The sequence below is a fragment of the Choloepus didactylus genome, chromosome 1 (genome assembly GCF_015220235.1).
Source record: "Choloepus didactylus isolate mChoDid1 chromosome 1, mChoDid1.pri, whole genome shotgun sequence".
Lineage (NCBI taxonomy): Eukaryota > Metazoa > Chordata > Mammalia > Pilosa > Megalonychidae > Choloepus > Choloepus didactylus.
The window spans coordinates 209,295,461-209,318,114 of record NC_051307.1 but is presented as its reverse complement, the minus strand read 5'-3'; the positions used below and the strand labels follow the sequence as shown (position 1 = coordinate 209,318,114).

Genomic DNA, 22,654 nt, shown 5'->3' with positions numbered 1-22,654 from the left:
TGTCATCGCCCCACCCCACCACCTGTTCATACATATGCATTTTCATTCTCACTGCACTCTGCTTGTTTCTTTAACTTTAGGAAACCTGACTTGTATTTATTTATTTACTAGTCACCTTGTTACTATGTAAACTCTATGCTTGATGAGTAAAATGGAAATTTGAGGTTGCAAAAGTTTTGAGTTTGGAGAATTAACTTTTTTTCTTTGACATCAAATGCATACATCAATAATCAAATAAGGTGTTAATTCTTTCCCACAAAGTGGGTGCCTAATACATATTTGTAGTTGAATGAATGAAATATCCTGAGGTCCCAACTTTTCCTAAGCTCATATCAAGATGTAATAAACTTAGTACTTCTTGAATCTATTGTGATACCATATGATGAATTTAACCAAGCTATGCCAACTTTTCTCAGGCATATGAAAGATCAAAATAAGAAAGTGGCCAACCTCAAACACAATCAACAGTTGGAAAAGAAGAAGAATGCCCAGTTACTGGAGGAGGTCCGCAGGCGGGAAGACAGCATGGCTGACAACTCACAGCACTTGCAGGTGAGTCTGGGCTTCTCCTTTTGATCTAAATAACTGGAGATGGATTCTCTATGAAATGTAGCCAGTGCTGTGGTAAAATATGCACAGAAATGGCAGACTTGTCTTCGTTCTGAGTTCAGTGCTAACAATGTACTCTCAGGAATCCAATAAGTCTTTCTGAGCACAGAGCATCATTTTCAAAGTGGTGCCCAAGAAAAGCTGATCATGGTGGAGGCTGGTAACCCAGCACAGAGTCTCTTGGATCCTTTGCCTTATCCTAAAGGTAAGGGCTATGTTTATATGGTTGGCAAGATGCTTAAAACATAGAAATGTCTTCCATTTGGATTTATATTTAAGTTGTTTTGGTATTAGAACAAGGGAAATGTGTGCATATTTTTACAGAAGGTATTTGGAAAAGTCTGCTTTAAACGGATTACAGGCAGTTTACGAAACTTGTTTTGTTTTGTTCAAAGCTCTGAGGCTCAGAGACAGGTCATTATTCTGTCTTTTCCGTGGGATATGGTTATCTCTCAGTGGATGACCCTATTGCAGAAACCAACCGAGTGAAAACACCAATTTTTCCTCATTAACCATCCCTATTTTTGGCAAAGGAGCTCTCCCGTGTGCTCAATAAAACATTCAAGCTAAAATAGGGCATTCGCTTTGAAGTTCCTTTATTTATTCCAGTGTGCCTTTAAACAGAACCGTTCAAGTTCTACTTGGCCAGAGTTCACATTAAATTTTGCTTATTAATTAGGGTCTTTCTCCAGTTATATATTAGGTTTCCTCCTTGGAGAAAGAAGAAGTTAGATAATTGCAATATGTACTCATAGTTTATTTTTTAAACTAAACAAGAAAGAAATAATTATTCTGGAGTAGGAAATAAAAGGAAATGCTTTACAGAGAGCATGACACCTGGAAGGGACTCGGTTTCTTTTTCCTCTGTGTCCCACACCCACAGGTGTCTTAATGGTGTCACTCAAGCCCAGTTCACATCGATGCTTTATTTTCAGTATTTGCTTATATAGTTCAATGCTAGAATGAGTTCTTCTTTTAGTCCTAGGCCCACCTTAGCATGGACCAGTAGCTTATTTGAGTCAGCAGCTTCCTCACTGCTTTTGGCAAATCACATCCTGAGGGGGTGGCACTTCCATAGGTCTCAGTTTCCCCATTTGTTAATATGAGATCTTAGATTGTAGTCTAAAGACTGAGCTAATAATAACTTTGCAGAACATTTTAATAATTTATATTCTCATTTATTCCTTCCCCAAATTTTGGTGATTTAGGCATTATTATCATATACGTTTTACTAATGGGTAAAACTAGAGGCTCAGAAAAGTTATTAAATGGCATCCTAATAAGAATTGGTAGACATAGGTCTTCCTGCCTTTAAGAAACTACTGTACTCTATCTAGAAGATAGCTTTAGATTATAACCATAGTTTTATGTGCATTGTTTTTTTTTGAAAATACCTGTGTTTATTGCAGGTAAGATTCATTATTTAACAAGATCTAAGTTTTTTAGATATCTTGAGGTGACAATGTATGATAAAAAGTAGAGTTAGTGAATCAATGAATTTATAAGTATCTTTTTGTTAATAGAAAAGAAGCTTCTTTGACATGAAATTGTTAAACCACCGCTGAGCAGCATGCATCAGAACTTGTGCATTAGGTTGGCTGCAGAGGGTCAGTATAAAGTGCAGGGGGAGGGATGGATGTAACTGTGTTCATATTTCCATTTTGATGTAGCCATTGTACTTGCACATCTCTTGGCTATACCATAGGAAAACATTGTTAAATAATTTAATGGAAATATATCTTGCTATTATTTCAATATAGATCTGACAATGAATTCTCTTAGATGCATTATATTTACTGTACTTTTGCTTTATGTCTCATTTTAAATTGAGTATTAAGGGAATGCAGTATTTGTAACTCTGCCAATATCTGTAGAGGCCTGTTGCATTTTTGTCTTCTATGAAATTTTTGTCCCCAAGAGAGGCAGGAATACATTTTTTCCCCGATTGAGTTCGTGTCATGTATTCTTGGTTATCCTAATACTCATGGCTTTAGGATTTTGAATTGGTAAATATTCATGAAAAACCATGATGCATTCTGTGTGATCTCATCCACATAAAAATATATGCTCAGTTGTGGGTATACACATAAAGGACTTAGAAGGATATGTCAATTTATAAACTGCTTGTGATTCTGGATGACTTTTATGTTCTTCGCTTCTTATACTTTTCAGTTTTCCATATTGCACAATTAACTTAAATGTTTGAAAAAATATTGTTTTAAAAACCTTTAAAAAACGAAACTACTATAGGGGAATGATAACAATAGTAGGTACTATTTATTGAACATTTCAGCATGCTGGGCATACTGCTATGTACTTCATATTAGCTATTATCTCACTTAATTCTCATGAAAACCAGGTTAGTCAGGGCTCTTAGTTGAAAGTGAGAAAAACAGAACTCAGTCTGAATGAAGCAAAAAAGTGGATTGTTTGACTCAATTAACTGAAAAGTACAAAGGTGGACTTCAGACCTTACAGGAATCTATCTCCAATTCTCAGGTCGGTTTTGCTCATTGTTGCCTTGATTCTCAAAAAGGCTCCCACAAGGGCTGGTGACCGTGGGCGCCAGCAGCCAGCTTCTTATGTTCTACAAGTGGTAGACACCTGCAGGGGAGGAGACTAGCTCCTTTTTAGTAGTTCTGGGCAAAGTTCAAAGGCTGATAGAATTCGTAAAGTGGCCAAGCCAGGGTCTTGTGATCACCCCTGGAGGTAAGGGTGTAAGAGTCGGCCTCTCCCAAATCACATGGTCTGAGAGAGGGGGTGGGTGTCCTCGCACAACAAACAGATTGGTTTCGTTATTGGAAGGAGTGCTAGGTAGGTAAAATCACATTCACTACAGCCATCATATGGATTAAATTAACTATTGTTAACTCATTGGATATATTAGAAGAAATAGGCTCAGAGGGGTTGAACAACTTGTCCAAGGTCTCTTAGCTAATAAGTGCCAGAGCCAGGGTTCAGAGTCAGCTGTGACCATAGATGATGAGAGTTCTGTGGAACTAAGAGAGGAAGGCAAGAAAACTGTGGGGTGGCATTGAGGCTTCATGGAACAGGTAGGATTTTAGCTGACATGGCATGGGAGGGGCGGGGCAGTAGGGAAAGAAATCTAAGCAAAAGAATTGACAGCTAAAGTGCAGAGGTTGAATGGAGCAAGGCATAGTCAGGGTACAAAGCTTAACTGAGCAGTTGATTGTGGCAGCACTTTTCAGTGAGGTGAGCACTGTTGTTATCTTTTTATCTTTCTTTAACTGACTTTGGAGCTAGGATGCCTGGATTTCATTCTGAGCAGAGTGAGAGTCCTTGCACAGGTTAGTTAGCCTCCCTGAGCCTCAATCTCCTCATCCGTAACATGGGAATAATAACTGCACTACTCTATAGAGCTGCTGTGAAGATTAAAGAGGCCCATATATGGAATTTAGAATTGCACTTGGTACAGGGCATGCTCAACGTAAGTATTAATAATTACAGTTATAGTAATAATAAGGAAACAGTGAAAGAAGCATTAAAGAAGTTTTGTATGTTATACCCATGGGCATTTATGCAGTTGTACTCAGATATGCATTGAGTATCAAAGTTTCTGTCTTTTCTATATATAGCTTTTTTTTTTCTTTTCTAAGGATTCATGTAGTTACGGAAACCAATGTATTGTTGTGGCCCATGAACTTTTGTGTAGCAATAGTTTCATAAGGAGCCTTGATAAATACCTCATAGACGTATTCATAAAAGATAGCATGGTCTGGAATTGCTTACTTGCATTCCTGACCACCCCAAATAAAGGATAACGTTTGAAATGCAATAAAAAGCAATTGCTATTAATTTTGATGAAAATGTCTCTGGGTAAGGTTAACATAGAGAGTGAACCTCCCACTTTCCTGGATTGTTAAGCAGATGTGCTCAGATGCAGTAATTACTGCCTTCTGAAGACAGAACTTTCCAGGGCACTTGATTCTTTAATATTGCTGTTATTTTGAGCACTTCCGGTTGATCATTTAGCTTGTTAAGCCTTTTTGTGTCAATTAACCAGAATTTGGGTTTGTAGGTTGGTTGGTTGGTTGGTTGGTGGTGAGGAAGTGGGTACCTACTAAATTTGATTTTTTCTACATCAATGTTTTATAATGGTTGGATTCCCTGACTTCATGATTTCAACCAGCCAAATGTGTATTATATCCAGGAAAATCTCAGGCTGAATATTGCCTGCAACAATAGCTGTTGGATCTGTTTCCAAAGAAGAAATCAAAGAGATTCAACTAGTTGGCATGAAAATTGACGACAAAGTTGAATGTATAGAGAGTAACTGTTACAACCGGGACATAATGGCAATGGGGAAAGCTGGACCATGTTAGCCAAACCTAGATACATGGTCATGTTAAGAAACATTTCATAATCCTGACCTTTTTAAGTTTATAATTTTATGGCAGAAGTTACAAACTCAGATGCTTTCAGGGGCCAGGCTATTAACATAAATAAGAAACAAGTATAAGAAAAATTATGATGTCTGATGCTTGCAGCCTTTTTTTTTTTTTTTTTTTGGCAGGAATATATCATTTTTCAAGTACACAATAATTCTGTATAACAAATCACCCCAAAACTCAGTGTCTTTAAAGCATCAATAAAATAGGCTTGGCTGGACACCTCTGCTCCTCTGCAGGCCTGTAGGGTAGCTGATACAACTCTGTTCTACATGTTTTCATTCTGAGTCCCAGGCTGAACAGGTGGCAGTGATCCCAGAGAAACTCTTTCCATAACCGCAGCAGAGGCACAAGAGAGCAAGCAAAAGTATACATGAGTTCGTAAGGCCTAGGCATGGAACTGACACTGTGATTTCCACCCCATTTCATTGGCCAAAGCAAGGCACATGGCCAAGCTCAGAGTCAAGGACTAGGAAAGTATGCTCTGTCCATGAAGAGATTTTTGTAAAGGGTTAGTTATAATGAGGGGTAAAGAATTGAGGTCAGTCATTCAATCATCAAAAGATACAAGGTTCAGAGAAATATTACTCTGTTATAAGAAAAACAGTAGCATAAGCATAATGAACAAATTGCAGCTAGAGCTGGCTCTGTTGGGTGGATATCATAGAGCCTGGTGGGGACTGTGGGAGCTCAAGAGCTCGGGCTTTATCTGTGGTGGCAGTGATGCAGCTCTGCCTGAACGTTGCCATAAAGGTAGGCCTAGGATTGCTAGACCTTCTGACTTTCCAAGATAAGTCAAAAAACATGAATATTTACGTTAAATTTCTGGATTTTTAGAAAATGGTTCATTTTTTTTTTACACTCTGGGGACCCAGTGAAGCATTCCAGAAGGCTAAATGATGCATTAAATAGACTAAGAGTGCACGCTAGCTAGCTCCTCTTGACCCATCCAGGGCAGATGGCAGTTTGGTATAGCTGTCCAAGTCCTCTTTCTGTTTAAAAATACCTTGAATTATTTTTTCTCAGCAGAAATCATTCATAATCTATAGACATCAAAAATGTTCTTGACTTAATTTCTTAAATCTTTTCTTGAAGAAATGGCAAGAAGAACAGGAAGGGAGGAAAAAGAGCCATGGAGTTGAACTGTCCAGTGTTTAGATATTGACCCTTAGTATTATCCACTCAGGACCTTGAAAAAGGCAGAAAATCTCTCTGAGCCTTAATTTTTTTTTTCCCTGTTCGTAAAGGGGAATTTAATCTCTACCTCCTGGGTGGGTTAAAGAAGATGAGGCTTGTGAAGGAGCCTAGCACAGCACCTGACCTATGTGGAATTCAGTTACTAGAGTTGTCTCTCAGCAAGGCCAATCGATCATGGAAGACAGAGACCTCTGCAAGTATTGCCTCGCAAATTCTTTGCAACTATTTTATGCTGATGAGTAATACAGATACAAAGCACAGCAGTAAATGCAGGTTTCCGATAAAGCACTGAAAATCACTTTAGGCAATAAGGAGGGAAAAATAAACATTTTTCAAGTTTATATTGAATTGTGTGTGAAAGGTGGTTGTGAAAGATCACGATTTTCTTGTATAATCCTGTAGAACTGTTCCCTGGGGCACAGATTATGGAACCGGATAGTTATGTCTAGCCTTCAGGCTTTGGACTTTGCATGTCCCTGTAGAGCCCACATGGAGAATTTTTTCAACTAGGTGTCTTTCTGGAGATTCCCACTAAATTGTCATTACCAAAATGGAATACTTCTCCCCCTGCCCCCTCTGGCAATCTCTAGCTATTGCTTGCTGAGTAAATATGCCTATTTGAAATCCCAGTGGATATCTTTGTAGACTTTGGCTGCCTTTTCCCTGTGCAACTTATCGAGTTAATGAACTAACATCCTAAGAAATGCACAAGCCAGTATTTTGTGCTCTTTTTTGTTGTATGTCTGTGGAATTCTCTTCAATTTATTGCCTGAAAACTAAAGTCTGTTCTTGTGTGCTTCCGTTTCCAAATTATAGGTTCCCAGGGAACTGTAAAGTTTCTTCTCTGCCAGTGGTTAAACCCAAGTGTGATCAGTTTAGAAAGCAAATGAATGTTCCCATTTATTCTCAACCTTTTAGTAGAGCTCTAAAAAGAGCTGGAAAGACAATTTTATTTTTCAATTTGTGTAACTCTGTACATCCATGATTTTTTCCCAAGGAGACTTCCTTGACTTGGCTCATCCAGTTTGAGTTGGATGCAGCTAGGAAAGGAAGTGTAACAAACAACGTCAACCTCAAAAGCGCATAGCTTTCAGCAAAACTGTAGTTCGGGATGAAGTTCCCAAGGTTTGCTAAGTGTTTCTTTGCAGAGATACCGTATGTTTTAAGCAGCAGTGTTTAAGCGTCATATCTATATGTTCATCTCTCCAAGTCACTGAGTTAAATTCATTTCTCCTTCAATTCCTTAAGCTTAAAATTGTTACTATAACTGTGACCTGTGTTCACATGTTATAGTCCACTTACCTAAGTACTGCCATTAAAAGAAACCTGACCAGCAGAGTTAAGATATTCATCATTGTCAAAATGCATTTATTTAGTTCTTAGTTTTTCATGGCTCTTCGGTAACAGGCCCAGGGTAGAGTGATTTAGGGAGGCTCCATTTCAACCATTTTTTTCACCACGTGGAAAGGTTAGAAAAGTTGTTCTGACACAGATTTCAAAGAAAATCCACATTTGTTCAAATTTACATCAGAAGGCATCACCATAATTAAAAAAAAAAAAAAAACCCACAGTGAGTGTATTATATGTTTATTTGTTTTACAGTGTTCTTTCTTGATGGGTAAAGAGTGAAGAGTTCCATTAACTTGTGGATAAATTCTACCACTTTGTTGAAACATTGGCCAAGAGCTTCATCCCAAATTTCTAAATTCTGTTCAAGGTTTCAGATGAAGAAAAATAATACTCAAGTGTTTGCAAGTCTGCTGAGGACATAGACTGTTGATGAGTAGGTCTGAATGCTTTTTGTCCTTGGGGATTTATTTTGACATTTGTTTTTCTTTTACATGCTAATCCCTCACAGGCCGAAAACGACTTCTACTGTAGCAGGTCCCTATGGGCAGTTGCAGAAAATCTCATTTGACAATCAGTTTCTGGTAGCCTTGAGTTGAAGTCGTTATTCTTTGTAGTAACTCACAGACTGACAAGGGTGACAGGGCATCCTGTGCAGTGTTCTTGGGAACCAACCATTTGTTAGAAATGTTCCAAGAAACCAAGTGAAATCATGTAAATAAAACTGTTGTATGTGGAGTTTTTCTTCTTTCCTCCCAATAAAGTATTGCTTGTTTTTCCAAATATGCACTAACTTGCATATTTCTTCTGAGAAACAGCCTCTGCTTTTTTTCCTGAGGATTTGTGACCTAATACTCCACTTCATACAGCTCCTCTATACAAACACAATATATTTCTATGGAAAAGAGAGGTTTACCCTTAATCAAGTATTGCCTAATCTACCTATTAAATGACCCCCTGGAGATAGAGCAGGGTTCATTATTCTTCTCTGAAGGGTTTTTAGGTTTCACTCTGATAGTCATTCTTTAACCATCTTCAGCAAAGTGAATGTTTGTTTGTCAAAGGCTGAAGATCCTGCAGAAGGGAAAATATTTGTCAAATAAAAATATTTGTCAAATAAAATCATTGCTATTATGGGTGTAGAGTAGTGAAGGCTCTGGAATGACAAAGCTTGGGGCGGTTGGCAAAGGGAATCTTGTTAGGATGGTAAGGTAGTCTCTTACTCATTTGGCAGTGGATACTAAGGAAGAAGAGAATGTATTTTAGGCATTAGCGCATGTTGTGCTTTTTGGTTCCTGACAAATAAATAGGTAAGGGAAAGGCAGCATCCTTCCTACTGTGGTCTCCAGTAAGAATTAGAAACAGACATAGATGTGCTAAAGGGAAGGGTATGCTGGGGAGAAAGACTAAAGACTTGCTCTATGGAGCCTGTCTTTCCTCAGTTTACCCCAACTCTGACCCCCAGGCTTGTTTTGAGGACAGGTTTAGGACTATAAACTGGAAATACAAATTTTATATATTTTTTAAAATCACTCTGATGATCAGCTTAATCAGTAACAGCAGCAAATGAGCTAAGGTAGAGCCCTGCCTGTTTTTCAGTGAGTGTTCACAGGCTCGTCTTCAGGCTGGGGAATCCCAATGACCAAGATGATGAGGCTTGGGCTGAGCAAGTTTGCATGTCTTCCTTTTGTGGATGAGGAAACTGAGACTCAGATATAGCCGTAGAAGAGCTCTTCAAGGCAGGGCCTTGAGGAGGCAGTACCGCTTAGGAGTTCTTCCTGTGAAGGTCAGATTAAGGCTCAGCTTTTGGATACTATGAATAAAATGCCCCCCCAGGCAAAAGTTTCCCAACAGAAATGGTGCTTTAAAAGCCCCTGAGAAATGAGATCTTGGTGGTGCATACTTGGGAGCATCTATATGTTTTGCTATTCTGCCTAAATCCAGAGCATGTGTGGTAAATTTTCAAAGTAGTCATGATGAAGGCATTAATGATAAACCCACACTCTGAAGGACAGGGGACTGAAAGAAGGAAAAGAATTCTGGTGGCACACCTTTTTGTTTTTTCAAAGGGAGCTTTTATGTTATAACTCCCACATGTGGGACTGGGGTATTCTCCAGGGGGCAATAGCATTCAGCATGCATCAAAAGAACAAGTCCAGTTAAACCAACTCTCCCTGGCTGGCGTAATTACCTCAGGTTTACCCTGAGATATGGCAACCAAAGGTTAGTCAGGAGGGCACCTGCAAATCATGGCACGTGTCACCCTGACATCAATAACTCCTTTTTAATAGATGCTGATATTTCAGCACATCATTGCCCAAGGCAGAGAACTGGGCATGGCTAATTTTAAAAAACATTAGATTTGACTTATGGCTTGTCCAAAGCACTGCTAAGCTGTGTATTCAAACACTCCAGATTAAGGAAATGACAATCAATGACATGGGCAATGATTTAGATGGAAATCTTGCAAAGGAAAATACAATTATAAAAATCTGTTCCTATTCACCTAATAGTCTATCTTGTAATACATGTTTGGGAAATTGGTAACTTTAATTTATGACACTTATAATTTCTTCTCTGTTATTACATTTTCCCTCTACATCTCACTTATTTTTGTTGCCTGGAAAAATCCTGCAAGGTTAAATAAGTTTTTCTTGCTACAAAGGACCTTAGAATTTATTTAATACAAGCCCCTTGTTTTGCTCATGAGTGAATTAGGGCCCAGTAAAAGCAAATGGTTTGCCTAATATCACACAGGAAGTTATTGGCAAAGGAAAGAGCAGATCCCAGGCCTTTGACATCTTTGTGGCCTCTGTGCAGCCCGCTGGCCCCATAAGGTACATCTACCTTTAGTAATTTTTGAACCATTAACCCTCGAGCTCAAAGGTCAGAGCCGTGCCCATTAGCATTGGGATTAAACTGACCATGTGTGATGGCATAAAATTGCCCCTCAAAATAAACTAAACTTTATCCATACATTGTAAATGGGATATTTTATCGTCTCATATGCCTCTTTTATGTCTTTAAAATCAGTATAACTAAAGAAGTGATATATTGGTGGTGGAGAAAATGGCTGTGAGAGCAGATACAGAGCTTAAGACTCTTTAGATGATAAAGATTGGTTTAAGTTATTTATCTCTTTGCAACTTTTCCTCATCCATAGAACTGATGTCACCGACAAAGAGAATCAGGAAAGATAACTCTTGTTATGGAAAACAAGTGTGGATTGCTTAGAAAATTCAACAGTGGGTATGGTAGCTGCTACATTTTGTTGAATAATGAACTAAGCCAAGGATAATGTTTTTGGTTGGGTTCTCTGGGAAATAGTCTCTGAGATTAGCAGGCAGGAGGCTAATGGGGAGGGGGAGTGTGCTCTTAGGAAGGGAGATTGGGCACAATGCAAAACTGAACTGTAATGTAGTTGCAGTAGTGAATTGCATGGGTTGCACTGGAGCTGGGAAGGCCATCTGGAGTTGACCCTGGTTGAGGCAAGAGTGCCTCATCAGGAAGCCAATGGATACAGATTATCCCTGGGAAGGAGTGTAACCTTGGTCAAAGCCACTCCCAGGGAAGACACCTCCCTGGCAATTGGGGAGTGAGTGCCTTGTTCCTGGAGGGGCATATACAGCAAACCTCCGCCGTGTATGTTGCACCCTCTTCTTTGACACCCATGGCAGACACACACGGTGGATGACAGGACTCTTGCCCACCCAATGTCATAATTCTTTTCAATACAGTGCTCTAGTGCTCAATCCTAGTAGGCCAAGATGCTTTATACACATTGAGTTAATTAATCTTCCCCCAAAATAAATGAGGTTACTGTTGTTTTAAAAACCATTTTACAGATGAGAAAGCCAAAGCTCGGTGACATTAAATAAGAGAAGGAGCTGGAATTCTTTCTTAGGTCTCAGTCACAAACAGATAACTGCTTTCCTGTGCAGAGCTGTTTTTTTTTGTTTTTTTTTTTTTTTGATTTTTTGTAATTTAATTTTTTTATTGTAGAATATAACATATATACATAGAAATGCCAACTTTCCAAGTGCAATTTAACAAGTAGTTAGAGAGCAAATTTCAAAGAATATTATAGGTTACAATTCCACAGTTTCAGTTATTTCCTTATTAAGAAATGTAACACATATACAAAAAAAGTAATATCTTTCAAAGTATGATTTAACAAGTAGCTATATAGGAAATTTCCAAAGTTATGAGTTATAGAACCATAGCTTCAGTTGTTTCCTTATTGTGAAATACAACATATATGCAAAAAAGTATAGCATTCAAATTACCATTTAACAAGTAAACTATAGAACAAATTTCAAATGATGCTATGGGTTACAGTTTCACCATTTCAATTCTTTTCTTCTAACTATTCTAATACCCTAGCAACTAATAAAAAGAAATTGATATAAAGATTTAATATTCATAATCTTTGTTAAATTCCATCTTGTCTATTGCTGCCCCTTCCTCTAGTTGAATCACTTTCCTGATCTTCAGAGATGTTTAGGCAGTGACCACCCTAACCTGTTCATGTTGAAAAGGGGTGTCAACCTTCTGAGAAAAGGGGACACATCTGGTTGATGATCTCGAAGAGCCTTTTACCTCTGGGTTTTGGGATTTAGCTGGCATAGGAGCACTCTGAAGGATCTAAGGTTCTGACAAAAAACTTAGTGAAACTTTTATAGTGCCTCAGATAGGAATCTGGGCAGTCTTTAAGGTTTTTGGGACTACTGTTGACTTGGGCCTATCATGTTGTGGTCATTTGGCATATCTAGGTGAGGCTTGCCTAGGAGTATTCTCCAGGATAACCTCCTGACTCTATTTAAATTCTCTTAGCCATTAAAACCTTATTTTGATGCCATTTTTTCCCCCTTTTGGTCAAAAAGCATTCTCAATCACTCGATGCCAGGGTCAGACTCATTCACGGAATCCATGTCCCACATTGCCAGGAAGGCTCATTCATCTTGGGGTCCTGTCCCACGTCAGGGAGAGGGTGATGCATTTATTTGCAGAGTTAGGCTTAGAGAGAGAAGGTCTGCATTTGACCAACAAAAGAGGTTCTGTGGAGGTGACTCCTAAGAATAATTACAGGTGAGCTTAGCCTCCTCCGTACAGCCGTTAGTTTCACCCAAGCAAGCCTCAATATCAAGGGCTTGACTTATCAAGTAGGGGAGAACTGTTTCTTTATGTGCTTTAGACTGGCCACAGTAATAACAGGCAAACCTTATATTATTGTACTTCGCAGATACCGCATTCTTTACAAATGAAAGGTCTGTGGCAACCTTGCATCAAGCAAGACTTATCGGTGCTATTTTTCCAACAGCACGAGCTCAGTTTGTGTCTCTTTGTTGCATTTGGTAATTCTCTCAGTATTTCAGACTTTTTCTTTATTATTGATATATCTGTTATGGTGATCGTGATCAGTGACCTTTGAAGTTACTACTGTAATTGTTTGGGGGGCATGATGAATCGCGCCCATAAAAGACGGCAAACTTGACAGATAAATGTGTGTGTTCTGACTGCTCCACTGACTGGCCATTTCCCATTCTCTCCACTTCCTTGGTCCTCCCTATTTCCTGAGACTTAAAAATATTGAAATTAGGCCAATTAACACTACAATGGCCTCTGAATGTTCAGTGAAAAAGAGTCTCAAATCTTTCAAAATTTCTAAATCAAAGGCTAGAAATGATAAAGCTTACTGAGGAAGGCATGTCAAAAACTGAGATCAGCTGTAAGTTAGGTCTCTTGCACCAACAGTTAGCCAAGTTGTGGATGAAAAGGAAAAGTTCTTGAAGGAAATTAAAAGTGCTACTCCAGTGAACACACGAATGATAAGAAAGTGAAACAGCTTAATTGTTGATATGGAGAAAGTTTTAGTGGTCTGGATAGAAGATCAAACCAGCTACAACATCCCCTTAAGCCAAACCCTAATCCGGAGCATGACCCTAACTCTCCTCAATTCTACAAAGGCTGAGAAAGGTGAGGAGGCTGCAGAAGAGAAGGGTGAAGCTGGCAGAGGATGGTTCATGAGGTTTAAGGAAAGAAGCCATCTCCATCACACAGAAGTGCAAGGCAGAGCTGCAACTGTTGATGTAAAAGCTGAAGCAAGTTGTCCAGAAGATCTAGCTAAGATAATTGAAGAAGGTGGTTACATTCAACGACAGATTTTCAGTGTGGATGAAACAACTTTCTGTTGGAAGAAGATGCCATAGAAGATGTCATAGCTAGAGAGAAGTCAGTGCCTGGCTTCAAAGCCTCACAGTAGAGGCTAACCCTCTTATTAGGTGTCAATGCAGCTGGTGACTTTAAGCTGAACTCAGTGCTCATTTACCATTCCAAAATCCTAGCAGCCTTAAGAATTATGCTAAATCTACTCTGCCTGTGCTCTATAAATGGAACAGCGAAACCTGTTTGCAACATGGTTTATTGAATATTTTAAGCCCACTGTTGAGACCTACTGCTCAGAAAAAAAGATTCCTTTCAAAATATCACTACACTTTGTTAAGGCATGTGGTCAGCCAAGAGCTCTGCTGGAGATACATAATGACATAAATGTTGTTTCCATGCCTGCTAACTCAACATCCATTCTGAAGTCCATGGATCATGCAGTCATTTCAACCTTCTGGTCTTATTATTTAAGAAGTACATGTTGTAAGGCTGTAGCTACCATAGATAGTGATTCTTCTGGTGGATCTAGGCAAGGTAAATAGAAAACCTTTTGGAAAGTATACACCATTCTAGAAATCATTAAGAACATTCATGATTCATCGGAGGAGGTCAAATATCAATATTCGCAGGAGTTTGGAAAAAGGTGATTCTAACCCTCATGGATGACTTTGAGGGATTCAAGACTTCAGTGGAAGAAGTAACTGCAGATGTGGTAGAAATAGCAAGAGAATTGGAATTAGAAGAGGAGCCTGAAGAATGTGACTGAATTGCTGCAATGATAAACCTTTAATGGATGCTTCTTTTGGATGAGCAAAGAAAGTGGTTTCTTGAGATGAAATCTACTCCCAGTAAAGATGCTGTGAATGTTGTTGAATTGACAACTAAGAGTTTAGAATACTACATCAACTTAGTTGATAAAGTAGTGGTTTGAGAAGATTAACTCCCATTTTGAAAGAAGTTCTACCGTGGGGAAAATGCTATCAACCAGTTTCTCATAGTACAGAGAAATCGTTCATGAAAGGAAGAGTAGATCTTCACTGTTGTTGTATTTTAAGAAATTGCCACAGCCACACCAACCACCTCGATGAGTCTGCAGCCATCAACATTAAGGCAAGACCCTCTGCCAGCAAAAAGGTTATGACTCACTGAAGGCTCAGATGATGGTTAGCATTTTTTAGCAATGAAATATTTTTAATTAAGGTATGTACACTGTTTTTTTTTAAGATAATGCTATTGCACACTCTATAGACTACATTATAGTATATACAACTTTTATATGTACTGGGAAACCAAAAAAAAATCGTGTCTTTCTTTATTGCAATATTGGCTTTATTGCAGTGATCTGGAACAGACCTTGCAATATCTCAAGTTATGCCTGTATAACAGAGTTCAGGATAATGGCCACACTTATCCAAAGATTGACAGAAAAGTTATGTGGTATGAAATTGGGTAAGGAGGCTTCGTGTGGATTTTACAGGGAAGAGGATAAGCTTCCTCTAATGAGGTAGACTTAAGTGCTTCTTAAAGTCACACAGTTCAGCAGGCTTTCCTACTGATGTTTCTGAGCACCTTTTGAGTGCCAGGCCCTGTGCTGCCTGCTGGGATTTAACTATAAGTAAGACAGAATTTTTCTCTCAGTGTCTCCAGATCTTTTCTTCTGAATTGCAGCAGCTTCTGTGAATAAACCAGAACATGTGTTGCTTGCCTGCACTAAGCTGTAAGAGCATTTTAAAGAGGCAATGCAGTGAGGCTGTGTGTGCAGCAGAAGTCTTGGCTCTAGTAAGCCAGAGCAGAAGCTTCCAAAGGGCTCTGGACCACAGCTCTGCAGTAGGTCTGCAGGAGTCCAAGGGGGTAAAGGATGAGCATACCAAGCAGGGAGTTAGCAGTCTGGCTTCTGGTCTGGGTTCTGTCACTAGTTAGTTATGTGACCTTGAACAAGTGGGTTTTCTCATCTATAGAATGAGAGGCCTGATTTGAGGGAAGGTCTCAACTCTGAAACCCTGGGATCCTGGGACTGGCTGAATGTTTGCATACGTGTGATGATTTAAAAGCACCATATGAGAGGGTGGCTCATGGGCCAACTGGGGAAGCTGCTGCCCAAGTGGCAAGGCTATTTTCCAGTCAGGAATTGGATGGAATGGGCCATCAGTCTCTTTCAGTACCAATCTGACAATTAAAGATCTGTCTTTAAATATAAATTACTTTAAGAATCCTTTCTATTCTCCTATTTGCAGTAAAAGGTCTGCTATTTTAAGAAGACTTTTGTAAAGTGCATTAAAATATGTTTTCTTCCTTTACCAGGTTATAATAATACATCCATACATCCACCTAATATTACTTTTTAGTATAAAATAAAGATTAAAACTGTGACAGTCTGGTCACAAGATATGCAATGCAGGAACTACTCAGAATGGAGCCGCCAAGGCTACAGACTTATTTCTCAAGGGCAAGAGTTATGTGGCTTTTAAATGTAATTGTTTTTGAAGTAGACTATTACTTTAATAATCCACTATGTCAATAGGGGCTATCCCCCCGCCCCTGCAACTGTATGGGTCATAGGGAGCTGTGGGAAATAGAAAAGAGACTAATTTGACAAAAACCGGAATTGATATTATCTAGGTTCCCATTTTCCAAAGCATGTTTATCAAAGTGATAGTTCCGTGGGATACAATAAGGAAAAATATTCCACTTGTCAGCTGCCTTTGGAAAACAATACACACTCTATCCCCCCTCTTGGAGAGTCACTACACATGTTAACATATTAAAGGCTCTGAGAAGTCCTGCAGTCAAGGGAACTGTTTAATACTCTTTCGTTTGAAACTGTCTCTAAATAATTTGACAAAAGAAGCATTTTTGTTTCCTGCAACAGCTATTAATATTGCAAAGAATGACTCTTTTGTGGAACTTGGATAAATGCTGCCCTGGGTGGTTCACAGTGCTAACTGAAATTTGCGATTAGCTTTCAATTACAGTTTAAGGTTGAATAAATTGTGCAGTGATACTGTATTGAGCATAATATTGTCTTAGCCGAGTCAGAGTTTATCTGGGCATTTTGCAATAGCTTTGAGTCTGCTACTTGATTAAAAAGCAGTTCTGATAGAATGATTGACCACGAAAATTTGACTTCTGACAATATTTTTAAAAAAAAATTGTTGTGATGCAAACTTTAAAACTGTTCATGACGAGCATAGTAATATTTCTTTCTTTCGTTCCTTTACTCTGAACTCTGCACTGACTTATGATTATAAGCTCACATTATTTGATGCCCCAAATACAAATTTGATGAAGAATGTTTTGGATGAAGATGTGGAAATTTTTCCAGCCTTTAAACATAAAATTGAATTTTTTAAGGTATCCATTGTTAATTCTCATTTGGATACAGTTTTTACCCTCTTCTTGTTAAGGCGGTTCATTGGTGATGTGGAGTACTGTATAGTGCTTAAGGTTCCTGTTATGCTGTCAAAATCAATTATATGGGTTGAAAACGAAGCACAGAGAGTCCCTGTGTCATTACCAGAATGCTTATTTTTATTTTGCTTATACCTTTTGGCTGTGAAAGGATCCTTAGGAGAAATTAGAAAACCACAAATTTGAAAATGTTAACAGTTAAACAATATCCTTGAATGCGTGTCTCCTGGAGGCCTGAATCTTATCATAAGTGGGCCTATAATTTCTGAATGAACTGCACCTCTCTTAACCAGGCTTAATGACGGCTTTACTCATCTTACAAGGTTGTTTCCCCCCTTACCCTAAATGGAGTATTAAGGCCATACTTGACTGTGGCTTGGATCACCTAGATAAAATTTCACATCACAGGTATTACCACATGTGCATTAGAGTCCAGTGTATGAGACCAGGGTAGTAGTTAGAATTGCCTCTTCAAGGCTATAAAATCTGGGGTATATATTGCAGGGGGAGGGAAGGAAGGGGTTCTTTTCAGTGGCAACAGATTCTGTGATGTTTTTAGCTCTCAAAGCTTCTTTTTCCCATATAAAAATAAGGTCGTATCTCCTTTTAATTCACATTACATGCTTTAAATGAAAGATTCATTCACAAATGCGTTAATTCAACAGTCACTTGTGTCAAGCTCTGTACTAACCTCTAATGTTTCCAAGACCAGGTTCTTGCTTCTCCCTCATCCTGTCTAATGGACAGACAGAACTATAAATGCATAATTATGACATGAGTCATACTAGGAGGTGGAGGGAATAAAACTCAAAAGGATTTTTTTTTTAAAGGTTGGACTAAGTGGCAGTATGAGCCAGGAGAAGAACATCCTAAACAAAAACGGTTTTAGTTTTTCCACCCAGGTCAGCTCTTACAGCTTTTTGGGGTTCCCTGCAGATGTGTACAGGCCCCTTCTCTGAGTTCTGATGACCACTTCTTCCATCATTTATGAGTCAGTAAATATCATTATATATACCTGAGTCCAAGCTACCCTGAATATAAAGCTGTCTATTTTTTCCCAGAGAGAAATTTCAAGGAGTTTTTTCAAGTTTGAAAATATAAACATATAGGGATATAGATAAAGTAGTCAAAATGTCTGTGATATTCATTTTGTTAATTTAGTTAAATTTCAAATCACTTATTGTACAATCTATGAGAGGACCTTTTCTATTCTATTCTTGTATTTTGTGCAACAATTTTACTTGAACTCTTTACAAGTATCCTCTTCCTAAGAGTCGACGACTGTCCGAAAGGTGCTTTTCCGTCATCTGGTGCAGTCTTCCCAGCCCAGGCCTGCTGACCGCTAAGGATTTGAACCCAGGACTTTGGCAACCTATGAGAGACACATTTGCTGGAGCTTTACACAAAGCCATGGACATCCACTCATATATCATTAACGGGGCTTGTTTTACAATTTTTGGGCAGGTGTAAGTCTGCTTAATCTCTTTACCATTCCAAGTTGTAATTGCTTTTTCTAAGGCATGTGCTTACCACAGTGATTAAGATTGTGGGTTAACTCCTGATGCTACCACATACTAGTCGTGCGATACGTGACAAGGTTGTTAAGTTTCCAGATCTCGGATGATAATGGTACCCAATCCTGGTGTTGTGTGATCATTTAGAGAATAGTGCACTACACAACACAAGTGTTGGCTGGTGCTGTGATGGTGCAGACGAGGGTGTTGATGACATCAGTGTTGGTCAGCGTTTGCAGTCGGGATGGTTTCCCTAGGAAACTGAAGCCTGCAGCACCCTGTGCAGTTGTGCCTGGCTCTCCCTGGGGTGCCCTCTCCTCCTGCTCTGCCCCTCACTGACTCTGCTTCAGCATGCCAGCCTCCAAGCCTGCCCTGTCCTTGAGGGTTGGCACATACTCTTCCCTCTGAGTAGAATGTTTGTTCCTCAGATACATGTGACTCACTTCTTCACTTCATGTGGTGTCTGCTTGAGTGCCATCTCTTCAGAGAGGTAGTCTCTAAATGCTCTACCTAATTCATTGGTCTTGTCATTCTTCATGTTCCTACCTTACTTTATCTTTTGCATACCACATCCTAAAATAATAATGTCCATTAGCCATCTCTCCCGTGAGCCCATGGGGACTTTGTCCATCTCCCTCACTGGAAAGTAGGGACTGTCTGGTGTATCCAGAACAGGGCTGGCCCATGGTAGGCGTTCAATACATATTGAGTAAAGGAATTATTATAAGTAAGCAGAATTGTGAGTTCTGCTCCCATGGCTGTTCTTGGGAATGGTAGTAGTTGCCTGGCATGGAGTGGGGAAGGACTGGGAAGCCGTGTCCATCTAGGAACGGAAAGGGAGCAGCCATCCTGATTGGCAGGGTGTGCTGCGGTGTGGGGGGTGGGGGAGAGCCGCAGGGCATGTGTCCTGACTCAGGCACCACAGTGACCTCCTTGGAGGGGAGGAATGCGTCTTTTTCAAACTTGTCTTTTCAGTGCAGATAGGTAATACATAGCTTATTAATTGTTAATAAATGCATTATAATGAACGGCTGAATAATCAGATAGGTTAGCCATAATAGAGGTCCACCATCTAGATTTTGTTGTGAAGTTTGTTTGAACAGGATTTTCTTGTAAGAGGCATTCTTGTTGGCACTTGAAGATGCCTGTCTTTAGAGAGCCATCCTAATTGTTTTTCCTTTCTTGTATAAGCTGCCAGGGGCACGATCCTCATTGGAAGCTCTTTGAAATGACTGTCAGTACAGCAGGGAGGGGAGGTTAATCAGGGGTCCAGGGGAAACCTAACTCCCACCCTGTCCTCCAAGTGGCTGCTGTGAGTAGCCGGCACCCTGTGTACACACATGCAGGACCTGCAGTCTGCAGACTGGAAACATCTGGAGAAAGCTGGCAACATGAGCAGCAGGCCCTTAAAGTAGGCTTTTATTCATATTTTGGTTCTCCAGTGAAGCATGTTTCTCTTGGTGCTTAAGTCTTTGAATGATAACTATTGCATGAGGAAAGAACTTTTTCATTAGCAAAGAGTCTCCTCATTTAATTGACAGATGAATGGAGTCATTGATTCATTCGGCAAATGTTCAATCCTGTGCAGGCGCTAGGTCTCCATCACTGCCCCCATCTTAAATCTCCAGCATTCACATTTTCAAATGAGTGTTTCTCTTCTCAGCTGTCACCCTTGTAACTTGTATACAATTCCCAATATGGTGGCTGTTACTCAAAAGCTTTCTGGAACTCCTCTGACGTCTTTCGAAGCCAAAACAAGAGACATGGTCTTATTCTTTTGTAATCAGGGCACATGCATTCTTCCCTGAAACCAGCATTTCCTATTTTGATCAGCAGCCGTATTCCCCAGACGTGGTTCTAAAAGATTTGTGGCTATAAAGTGATGCTGCTGGTCTGATACTTTGTACCAAAAATGTGTCAGGCTTTGGAGGTGGTTCCAAAGGGGAATTTCTCAAAATGTCTTGGAGGAAAGAGTGCCTCTTTGGGATAAATATCATCCAAGGTGACTACTTAGAATGGGGACGATGTGCATGGAGAAGGGAACATTCTGGCATGTTTTGCAACCTTTTTCTTTTCATTCTAACCATATACACATTATTTTATTAGAAAAGAAGCAAGCTTTGTTTTTGATATAAGTAATATGCTGATTGGGTTTCCAGCTTTTCAAATGGCTGCTTTTATACTGTGAAAGCTTCGAAGTTGTTTATGACTGCACAGAAACCTTATGTTGCCAACATTATGTTAAGATTGTGGGTGGCGTTGACTCCTTGGAGGTCTCAGTTATCCAGGAAATTCCTTGAGTTCTTCTCAGTTTTCTTTTTTTGTTCAGATCCAGTTTTTGTCCCTGTCCCATTTCCCATTTCAGAGAAGAGGCTGCATATCGATGACTGTCACATTCCACTCTTTAATCTATTTATACTGACCTGGAATCCATTCCCTCTTCTACTGCTTCACAGCAGTGTGATATTGAGGTTTCTGAATCTCACTGTGCCTCAGTCGTCTTAACTTTAAAATGACAATAAGACTAGCTACCTCAGGGTTATAGGAATAAATGGCATCTCAATGTAAAATCATTACTGCCGTTCTTTGTGCATGGAAGTGCTCAATAAATGACAGACACAGTTACTTTTACCATCGTCGCCATTATTGCTGGAGTTAGCATCTACCAAAAGTTCTGTCATTTTCTGATATGTTTTGTCAGGGCCCCAGTGAGTTTTAGGTTTTCTGTTGAACTCTCAATTCCTTGGGTTATGCTGTATTAAAGATTTGCATTCCTGTTCTGGTAGTTTAGCACTGATTGGGAGAAAACACTTAAGATTTATGCCTTTGTATACTTTTTCCCAGCATTGTAAATTTTTTAAACTTTTCTTAATGTTTGGCAGCAAGCCATACCCTCATTGTTTGCGCACACATGTACATATGATATATATGCGTGTATATAGATGTATACACATGTACAAATATCCATTCCCAAACTGTTTTATTTTCTTGCCTTGAAATATCATAGCTTCCCTAATTTTGCTTGCTGGCACTAGATGACTATATTTGCCACCTCTAAATTAAACACCCGAAGAATTTGACGCATAGGCACCAGAGTGGCAGCATTTAAAAAACCACTGACTTCACAGGGACAGATAGTTGAGACAGAAAGCCCTTTCTTCTTTGTGCTCTCTCGGTGTCTGGCTTCACCTGGTCGGGTGAAGTGAACTATGGGTAGGCTGAGCTAAATATGGCATTGCATACCCATGTGCTGGAGGTGGGCAAGGGGTTCCCGTAAGTGGATTAGCTGGACGCCGTCTCCAGGCCGGTAGCCACGGGAGTGAGGAGCCTCAGGAGGAAATGGCATGGCTTCTGCAGCCAAGCAGTTAGCCTGCAGCTGGTTTGGGCTGCAGAGCACCCTCCAAATGGACTTTGACGGCCACATGGTTGATTTGATTGATGCTCTGGGGTGTGGGAGGGAGGCAGGACTCCTGAGGAGCATTTATAACGCCCTGCACATACAGACTGCAAAGGCAACCACAAAACCAAGCTAAACACAAATTTTAGCTATGAAATAGACTTTAGAAACACTCTATACACTTTCCTGTTGGACTAGTGCTTGCGGCTATGACTAGTCTCCCTTCTCATATCTGTACGATTTTGTTTGCCCTCTTTATTACTGCTTAAAGTTTGAAATTAAACCTTGATCTACCCAAAGCCCATACATGCACAGCTATTTTGCTGAGATAATATGATTCCTTTCCTTGGCTTCGTCTTTTCACAGAGGGCAGGCTTTCTCATTTCTCAGCCTGAAGGCTGGCCTTAGGGTTGGACACCATTATTTTCTTTGTTCCTCGTGGTAATTAAACAGAGCGTTTTTTTTTCCCTAGACAGGCCCCTGTTCTAACTCCATGTATTTTGATTCCTTCTCAAAGGCTATGTGTTTCTCAAGATAGATTGTTTCATTCTGGTCAAACATTTACTGAAAAGAATTTCAGGATGCCTCAAGCATCAAGGTCATCTGTT

General features: G+C 39.6%; 1 protein-coding gene across 8 annotated transcripts in view; it reads left to right on the top strand.

Moving 5' to 3' along the window:
• The window catches only part of ERC2 (ELKS/RAB6-interacting/CAST family member 2), a 1,046,379-nt gene that overhangs the window by 583,830 nt on the left and 439,895 nt on the right, over positions 1 to 22,654 (top strand). For all 8 annotated transcript variants that reach the window (XR_005210796.1, XR_005210797.1, XM_037798515.1 and 5 more), the window contains one exon: positions 417 to 552. Coding sequence is in view for 6 of the 8 variants with exons in the window: in XM_037798515.1 (XP_037654443.1) it covers positions 417 to 552 (136 nt within the window). In the remaining 2 variants the exon portion in view is untranslated. The remainder of the gene's footprint in view (positions 1 to 416; positions 553 to 22,654) is intronic.